General features: G+C 38.9%; 1 protein-coding gene across 2 annotated transcripts in view; it reads left to right on the plus strand.

Moving 5' to 3' along the window:
• NXPH1 (neurexophilin 1) overlaps positions 1–3197 on the plus strand; it is a 269962-nt gene extending 266765 nt beyond the window's left edge. For both annotated transcript variants that reach the window (XM_081147845.1, XM_081147844.1), the window contains exon 3: positions 1231–3197. In XM_081147845.1, the coding sequence (XP_081003971.1) occupies positions 1231–1992 (762 nt within the window). In that variant the 3' untranslated portion in view covers positions 1993–3197. The remainder of the gene's footprint in view (positions 1–1230) is intronic.
• The last annotated feature ends 6704 nt before the right edge of the window (positions 3198–9901 follow it).

The raw sequence follows: 9901 nt of genomic DNA on the forward strand, positions 1-9901 counted from the left end.
TCAGGCTGATGTCTGAGACAGGATTCAGAACTAGTTCTGAAGGGGCCTGACGATAAGAGGTTTATTATGAAATTTGGCTTTTAATGGGCACTGGGGACTGGAAGTCTTCAAGAGCCTTAGCCTAGAACAGTCAGTTCACATCTTAAAGCATTTATCTGTGTTAGCTGCTTTGGTTCCTGTGAGTCCTGACTGTGTTTCCTCTTGTCCCTGAGCCATCCATGTCAGGATAAGAAGTCACTGCTTTAACTTTAGGCCACTGAGGCCACTGTGGATATGCATTCATTCTTTACATAGGGGCTGCTGCTATAACGACAATGCTTATATAATTATGCTAGTACAGATCTGGCTGTTCGGTGTATCAGTTAGATTTAGAGTTCCTCTGAAACTCTGGGCTAGTTGGGGATCTTGTTGCTTCTAAAGAGGCAATAATGGGGTCCCAGGAGAATAATTTCTGAATGTGACCCTCACAGTCCAACCTAAAGTGGCCTCTCTGTCATTGACCATGTGTTTGTTTGGGTTTTTTTTGCTTCTCTAGACTGACAATTATGTATAAACATTGTGCATTAGATGTTTTCATTTATGTCCCTTTTCCTAGACCACATTTTAAAACCCTTAAGATAAAAAATTGTCTTATACAATATGTTCCTTATTTATAATAGGTGTTAATAAACATGTTATTTTTTTGACCAGTTAAAATATGCTGGCATCTCTTTGCAAAACTAAGTCTTCTAGCATGACTATGACATGGACTAACAAAAGTCTACAGGATGTTGGTTGACATATTTCAGAGAATCATACAGTTTTAAGCTTACGATAATTTTGAAGTAGAAAAATAACATAATGAATTACAAAATTTTATTTTTAAAGAGTGTGTATTTTTGTGCTAAGAAATAATTACTTTAGTTTGCTTTATGTTTGAATTCAGTTTCCTTAATTCATGTGAGGTGGCCTTTTGCTTATCAAAGTCAATGTTTTTATAGTCTTTCCATCATGTTTAGTGGTGGTTTTCTTTGTGTTTTTTTATCCACCTACGCTTCCTCTCGCCCAATCATTATGTAAAAATAGAAGTGGCATTTTGTTACATTATTAATAAATATTGCCCAGATGCAGAAGGTGCTTTAAGAAGAAGTGTCATCATTTAATTTTGAGCCTCTCTGAAAGGACTTTGATCTGTGTGTTGGATGTTCTCATACGCAGAGATGTAAATACCATTTTCTGTTCTGTTTCCAGGTCACATGTGCCAATTTAACAAATGGTGGAAAGTCAGAACTTCTAAAATCAGGCAGCAGCAAATCCACACTAAAGCACATATGGACAGAAAGCAGCAAAGACTTGTCTATCAGCCGACTCCTATCACAGACTTTTCGTGGCAAAGAAAATGATACAGATTTAGACCTGCGCTATGACACCCCAGAACCTTATTCTGAGCAAGACCTCTGGGACTGGCTGAGGAACTCCACAGACCTCCAAGAGCCGCGGCCCAGGGCCAAGCGAAGGCCCATTGTTAAGACGGGCAAGTTTAAGAAAATGTTTGGATGGGGTGATTTTCATTCCAACATCAAAACAGTGAAGCTAAACCTGTTGATAACTGGGAAAATTGTAGATCATGGCAATGGGACATTTAGTGTTTATTTCAGGCATAATTCCACGGGTCAAGGGAATGTATCTGTCAGCTTGGTGCCCCCTACAAAAATAGTGGAATTCGACTTGGCACAGCAAACCGTGATTGATGCCAAAGATTCCAAGTCCTTTAACTGTCGCATTGAATATGAAAAGGTTGACAAGGCCACCAAGAACACACTCTGCAACTATGATCCTTCAAAAACCTGTTACCAGGAGCAGACCCAAAGTCATGTATCCTGGCTCTGCTCCAAGCCCTTCAAGGTGATCTGTATTTACATTTCCTTTTATAGTACAGATTATAAACTAGTACAGAAAGTGTGCCCCGACTACAACTACCACAGCGACACACCTTACTTCCCCTCCGGGTGAAGATGAACACGAGGTTGATTGAGACTGAAGCCTGAGGAGTTAAAGGTCATATCACAGGGCTGTTACCTCAAAGAAGAAGGTCACGTCTGTTGCCTGGAATGTGTCTACACTGCTGCTCTTGTCAACTGGCTGCAAACCCGCTAGTGGAAAACAATCTGATGTCATTTCTGCCCAGTCAGCTTCATCTCTCAGTATAGTTGTAAATCACCACAGATTTTAAAGCCACACTTGAAGACATGCTCTCACACATAGACGTACACAAACACACACTGGTACACATTTCAGCTGGCATCTGTCACGATTCCTGTCGAGAGGGCTTTCATTGTCTGACTCATAATGGTTCAGGATAAAATATCAGCAGGCAAAAGGATTAATTGACAGTGAATGGTTTCTAACACTTGCTGTTGTGGAAATCTCTTTTAAAGTCTTGAGTCCATGCTAATCAATAGTTCCCCACTCATGCATTCTTACTGCTTGGAGTAGCTGTACTGGTAAATACTACTATAGGAGTATATGCTTGTTAAAATGGAAAAATTATGTCTTTAGAGCTCAGTATTCTTTATTTTATGAACAACAACAAAGTGTAGTAACTTTTTTCCAGCATACAGTAGGCACATTCAAGGTGATATAAGATGGCTCTTTTTTCTGGGGAGGGAGCTTGTTCTCCGTAAAGATGAGCCAACATTTGGAATTTACATGTGGGCAGACACTGGAGTACAGCTTCCATCACCAACCATTGGACTTTTACAAAGTTGAGACCAGCTAAAGCTGCTTAAAACAAGTTCTGATCATTCTTTAAGAAGGGAAATGCCTAACAGACACCATGTAAGTTATACGTGTCTGTCTTATCTTTACTACACATATTGTAACAAATTCAATATCCTAGTCTTCATTTGTATGAATGGTTTGTATTGTACATAGTTTAACCAAGTGTTATTTGAGCTGCTTATTAATATTAACTTGTACTTGTCTCTCTGCTTGTTATTGGTTTAAAAAAGAAAAAGATATGAGGAATCCATTTTATCAATGTAGCTGTGAATTCCATTAAAAAAAAAAAAGAAACGTAATGTACAAAGCATTTATTCAGCTCAAGTATTGTTGACAGCTATACATATACAACATGACAGTCTGTCTGTATTTAGATATTTTATTTCTGGACAAAATGAAATGTACATAAAAATAAAATGCTTAAAGTTGAGTTTCAATATGTGCTTGTGTAGGATGATGATTTAAATGGTTCTGACAAGGAGAATGTGTTGGAATACATGGTTTTGCATCTCATATCCCTAAATTTGTACAGAACTATCTAAATTGCTATTAGTTGCCCAGTCAAAACAACTTAGGGGCTTCCATCTCAAGCCTGGGAAGCAGTTGTGGCGTACAGCATTGCACACATTTTTGGTTTACTGTCATGCTAATTACTCAAGAATACCAAAAGTCAGTGGACACAAGAAGATAACTGAGGTCTCCTAAATTAATTATAACTAGTTGGTTTTTTCCTTGTATAGAGCCTTTATTTAGCAGGGGGGCTGAGAGGAAGGCGATGTTGTTGGTTTTCTTTAAAAGAAAGTCAAGGTGTCTGAAGATTGTGGCTGACATTCTACTGTAATGACTCAACTCAGCCGAGAGAATTACAATAGCAGTGGAAGGCTTCAATGCTCAATTTACTTATACCAAATGAGACAAACTTATCTATATAGGGTTGTTTATGGACATTAAGCTTGCTTTTAAAAAATAATTACTGTATACAATAGCAAAATAAACCGAGGAAGAAACACGTAAGGTAACTCATTTTTAAAGGCATGAAATGGGGATTGGGGCATGAAGAATTTCAAAGGTCAACCAAAAAGGCCGAAGAAAGAACGCGAACCAGTTCTCATCTCCCCTTCGTGCTGCGTAGGGATACATATGTTTTTATGTAGAAATTCACAGGAGGTACTACAGGGAACCCAGAACCACAGAGTTGTCAAGTGAGAACTCAGTAACTGATTTAACTAACGAGAGCCTTCGGCAGCGAAGCAAAGATACATCATCCTGTTCAATGTCCGTCTCTCAAAATTCTCCAATATAACTAGACAACCATTTATACCAATGTATTAATTAATTTGCCATGGGATTTAGAAACTAATGTTAAAAATACTCTCTGGTACATAGGCAATCAGAGCTCTGGGAGTTCCAGCTGCTGGACATATTTTCACAGATGAACCTTGTTATTCTGGGGTTAATTCCTTAGAGTTAATTCCCTCTTAACAAAAAGGGGAATAAGTGCAAAGAGGAAAATTAATTTTTTTTTCAGGATCATTTGATTGGTGGACCATGGCTTTCATCATATGGTCTACTCTGTCCTTTTATGATCCAAAATTCAAGATGAGGTGAACATACGCTTCAAACTCCACTCGTCTGCCCTGCTCTCCAACCTCCTCATGCAAGTTTATGTTAAATTTTTGTAAATATTCAGAACCTAGATAACTAACATAATGAATTGAATTATTTTTCTGTAGTTTTTCTTGAGAAGAAAATAAAATAAAAAGAAAACATAGCAAACTTCCAATAAGGTTTTCAGTTTTTAAAAATCTGAACTTTCCTGGCATTTTTTTTCTCCTGGGCCTGTACACACTTCTCCTAAACGCCTACATCATCAACGCCTCCATCTGTAATATAGAAACGTCATCATCATAGAGAACTTTGATTCAAAAGACAGCCTATTTGTATCCAGTGTCCTCCTGTTTCAGACAAGGAAATGGAAGAAGGAAGGGGATGGATATGAAGGTTCAAGGTTTCAAATAAAAACTTTATCAGGGCAACTTGTCGCTTCAACAAATGTTAGTTTTAATTATGCTAGAAAATCATTTGTTATTTGGAAAAATAAACTTTAAGCTGCACTAAGGATATCACCTTCTCTAGAATCGCAGATACTATTTCACACCTTAGCTAAGATACAGAGAAAAAACTGCAAGGTGGAAATAGATGACACCTGATGAGAACATGGGTTTGTCAGAACCTATTGTTAGTTTCAGAAACATCTTTAATAAGATTGAAATTATGAAGAAATGGTGATTGCAGCTTTTTGCCTCATGGAAGAAAAATTATACAAGTTACTGGTTTATCTGCTTATGATAAAAACGATGAATTGTCCTGGTATAGTTATAATTGGGCATTTTTTTGGGTCCATGGCTCTTGTGAGAATTTCTCTGCGTGAGTAAAAGGGGTAAAATTGTTCATAGCTCAGTACTAAAGTTCTGGAAGTTATTATTCTGCAAGTTATTGAGATACTTGTTATATTTAAAACTGTGGACTGGGAATCTTCAGGTTCCTACATTTCAGCAATAAACTGTAAGCCATATTTTTGCACAGAATAGATTAAAAACAATCATGAGAAGCCTGAGAAAGTGTTTGTCTTTTCCCTTTCACCCGCAGCTTTACATGTAAGAAGCAGCTTAACCAATAAAAACACCTCTTTGGAAAAGCAATTTGTGTCTCCACCATCAACTTTGGATGCCAAGTTTTAGCACGAAGCAAATTCCAGTAGCTGTGTTTATAAACCTTTGGAAGACTTGATTGATGTACCAGTTTCAGACATTTATTAATAGTTATTCAATTATCAACCTATTTTATATTTATCTTTTTATCTTCTTTAAACAAAATGCAAATCAGCTGATGCATTCAAAAATTAAAACTATTATAACATTCATTTGCATAAAAATAATTACTGTTTACCTAGCTCGTAGGTGGCACACACTGAGCACCTTGCTAGCCAGAACTGAATCCAGAAAGACTGCCAGGTCAAGCTTTTCTCAGGAGTCCCATGCATATCAAAGAATTATTTCAGGGGTTGGGAGCATAAGGAAAATAATCTTTCTTAATAAAAAATTACAGTGTATCATTGAGTTTTATATCCAATTCTATCACAGATATTTTTAAGTAAAAAATTTATGATTACTTCTCTTTTTACTAGGATGGTAACAGAAATCCCATGAGTTTTATTTTCAATTCGTTTGTGTGAGCAAGGTCTAGAGAAACAGCCTAAAATTAGGAGAGACTACTAGTCAAGCAGCTGGCCAAGTGTCCCAAGTTTGATCAAAAGCACTTTAATATCTATAGTTCTGCATTTGCAGGAATATGCCTTTTATCATTGATGGACTGGAGGGTGATTTAAAGGTTCCAGAAGTGATGGATGCAGACGTACAGACCTTCTGTCAGTGGCTGTTGTGGCCGTTGCCATTGCAGTTGTTACTGGAGGTGCCAGGTGGTGGTTCTCCCCAGTTCTAACCAGTGAATTAGACACACAGCTAAAGCTCTGTTCACATCATACACCCCTGACAGGTGCTGTTTTCTAGTTTCTAATTCTATGTTAGGCCTCCAAAGAGCAACTAAAATGTTTCTGCTCTCTGATGACCAAATTCCTTGACTCAAATACAGAAGCAAACTGTATTTGTACTTAAAGAAATAATGCAAGAAAGTTGTTAGAATGCTGCTATTGCCAACTGTGTATATTAAAATATATATATATATTTTCGGTTACTGTTTATTTCATCAATTTTCTGAATGCAATTTTATTATTAAAATTAATTTCTTTTTTTGCATTTTTAAAATGTTCTCAGTAGAAAGCATAGTCAAATGACATATCTTAAGCAGGTTGAAAAAATGTCATGGAATTTTAAAAAATTTAGTATAGTTGACTTATTATGTTAGTTTCACTTGTACAACATAAACAACATAATGGTTGATCATTGTATATACTGTGAAATGATCACCAAACATAGTTACAAGGTTTTTCCTGGAGATGAGAACTTTTTTTTTTTTTTTTTAGTATATCTTTATTGATTTCAGAGAGAGGAAAGGAGAGGGAGAGAGAGATAGAAACATCAATGATGAGTCATTGATCGAGCCCACAACCCGGGCATGTGCCCTGACCGGGAATCGAACCCCGATCGTCTGGATCCTAGGTCAATGCTCAACTGCTGAGCCACGCCCGGCTGGGCGGAGATGAGAGCTTTTAAGGTTACTCCTAGCAAGGTTCAAATATGTAACACAGTGTTATTAACTATAGTCACCATACTATATATTACACTCCCATGACATTTTATAACTGGAAGTTTGTGCACTTCCACTTCCTTCACCCTTTTTGACATCCCTTCCCCGCCTCCAGCATCCACCAATCTGTTTTCTGTACCTATGAGCTTGTTTGTTTGCTTTTTTAGATTCCACATATCAGTGAGATCATGCAATATTTCTTCCTTTTTACTTATTTCACTTAGCATAATGCCGTCAAAGTCCATCCACCAATAATACAAGGAAGCTGTCCTTTTAACAGAGAAAAAATCATATTCTAATTTTGCACCGGTATACCTTTGATATTAAAACTCCTTTCTACAAGTTAATTTTGGCAATACCATCCAGACGTAGAAAAATATCACATATCTACAATATAGACACACATACGCATACAGAGAGATGCAAACAGAAACCTTATAGTTTTCATTCTAAAATGTTAGCTAGGAGTGAGGTGCAATATAAAACTCACCAGTTTATAAAAGAACAGTTGGAATGAAATTGTGTTTCTGGCAGATGGACAGAGTTAAAGTAACCTGTTGAGATGGCCAAAGATTTTTATTAAAGATTTTTTATTTGCACACTGTAAGGATTGTTTTTAAGCTTTTTTTTTTCTTCTCTCCTCCTGCTTTTTTTTTTTTTTCAGAAGGAAGAAAGAAATGTGATTTTATTGGACATTTTAACCCTATACCTGGGGGTTGCTAAAATATAATTTTATGACATTTTTCTGAACTCTTTAAAACAGTTAACTTTTTTTGAGCTATTTTTTCAAGCCATTTTGTCTTTTAGAAGCTTCTGCGTGCTGAAGAATCCATTCCATTGTCTCTGAGATGTTTGAGGGTGCCTCTTAGACCTAAGTGAGTTTCCCCAAAAAGTGGCCACCACATTCCAAAGTATCCAAAAGTTTAACCATTTTCCAAAAAGGCACAAGACCCTGGTCCTCAGTGTGTATACGCATAGAAAGCAGGAGTTTTTTGAGGGAGGTAAAGAGTTTCAGACCAGGTGGAATCCGCCTTTGCCTGGATTCCCTAAGAGGTATGAAGTATGAGCTGTCTCTTCACAGCTGCTTCAAAACAGGGAATCACATGTTCCTCCCTGCCCCCACTTTAGAGCAGAATAGGGAGGGTTACTCACCAAGAAGCTTCAACAAACAAAATGCAGATATGCACAATCAAGTCGGAGAGCTCCAAACTCAGAGAGCAGAGCTCAGGCCCAAGAGCGATTTACTGGCCAACTCCAGGGCCAGCGCGCAAGCGGTGGCCGCCGTGGCCACGTGGGCACCAGCACCCTTTGCTTCACTGCCCTCGGAGATGTCGGGGTCTCCTTTGGATCTCACTTGCGATGCCATGAACTGTGGAAAGTTTAGAAGGAACCAACAAAACCAGCGAACCACCGAAGCTGTGACCAGCAGAAGATTATTACGCACACCCCGAAACACAGCCTGTGAACTGGGAGCGCGCAAACCAGGACCTGGAATGAGGCCCAGGGTGTATTGTTACAAAGCAGCTTCTAGAGTGAGAAAGCAGCCACTTTATTCTTCACGTGATTGGCTGTAATATTCAAATTTTTTTAAGTGGCAGGGAGTTGGATAGTGGTTACCTCCTATCAAGTCTGGGAAAATGTGTGTTTTTCTTAGGATTTCTAGAGGTATAAACAAGAAATGACGCAGGTCGAGTTAGACTTGCAAAATAAACTAAATGAAGCTTTGTTCATACGACTAAACTAGTTTTGTCTGTTCAGGAAATTTTCCGGGTTGGTCTCCGTTTGTTTTTGATTTTAACAAGTTAAAAGACAAAGCTGGTGCCTGTTGCTGGCTGTAGCAAGGCAGGAAGAGCTTGTGAGGTGGTGTCCACAGGCATCTGTCCCCAGAGAGTATCCCAGCAGGACCCTGCTCCTCAGCCCCGTGTTTTAAAATCAGCAAAAAGCTTCTTTCACATCAAATCTGGGGGCTTTTCAAAGGGCTGCTTCTCAGCTGGGCCCAGGGTCACATAAGCCTGCCTGGCCTTTAAAAGTGGTCCTCAGTTCCCTACAATCCCGAGGGGTCTGGTGGACACCTGCCCTGCTGGTTTCAAAGCCAGATATTTTGGGGGCTCATCTCTCAGGTTCATTCAAGTCTTAAAAGTTGGGGTGCCTGATGTGGGTTATGAATCCTCCGCTCCTCAGAAAGAAGCTCCTAATTGTGGTGGGGTTTATGGCGAGATTGTGTCTCATCCTACGTGCTTCCACGTGGGTTCCCTCTCATTTGCCCAGTGGAAGGAGGGTCTCTGCTAGTTGTTAGTTTTATAGAGGAAATTGCCCCATAGGTAGCTAAAAGTTTGTTTTGTGCACGGGAGGAGGTGACTTCATCACAGTTTTATGGGATAAATGCTCTTAGTCCGACCCTGTTGCAATGGGGAGTCTGATGCTTGGAGGGAGAACGTGACTTACCTGAGAACTGCCTAAGCCAGTCTACTACTGTGGCAGCCAGTACTGTTCCCCAAACCGCTTTTTGTGAAATCATTTTGATTTGGGGCCAGAAGTGTCTTTCAGCTCGATAGGGATAGACAGATGTAGGGCAAGAGATGACTCGAGCTATAATGTAATTCTGGATTACCCAGTCCATGCACGGGAATCTTGTTTCAGGGAAATCCTACTGTATGTTTAGGAAACATTTCAACAAAATAGCTTCAGCTTTGTTTTTCTCAAAAATGAGTCAAGTAATTTTGTTTTTCTAATTTGTCTTTATTGATTTCAGAGAGAGGGAAGGAAAGAGAGAGAGAGAAACATTGATGATGAGAGTCATTGATGGGCTGCCTCCTGCACGCCCCCTACTGGGAATGGAACCTGCAACCCGGGCATGTGCCCTGACCGGGAATCG

This window comes from Miniopterus schreibersii, assembly GCF_964146895.1.
Source record: "Miniopterus schreibersii genome assembly, chromosome: 9".
NCBI classification, from domain to species: domain Eukaryota; kingdom Metazoa; phylum Chordata; class Mammalia; order Chiroptera; family Miniopteridae; genus Miniopterus; species Miniopterus schreibersii.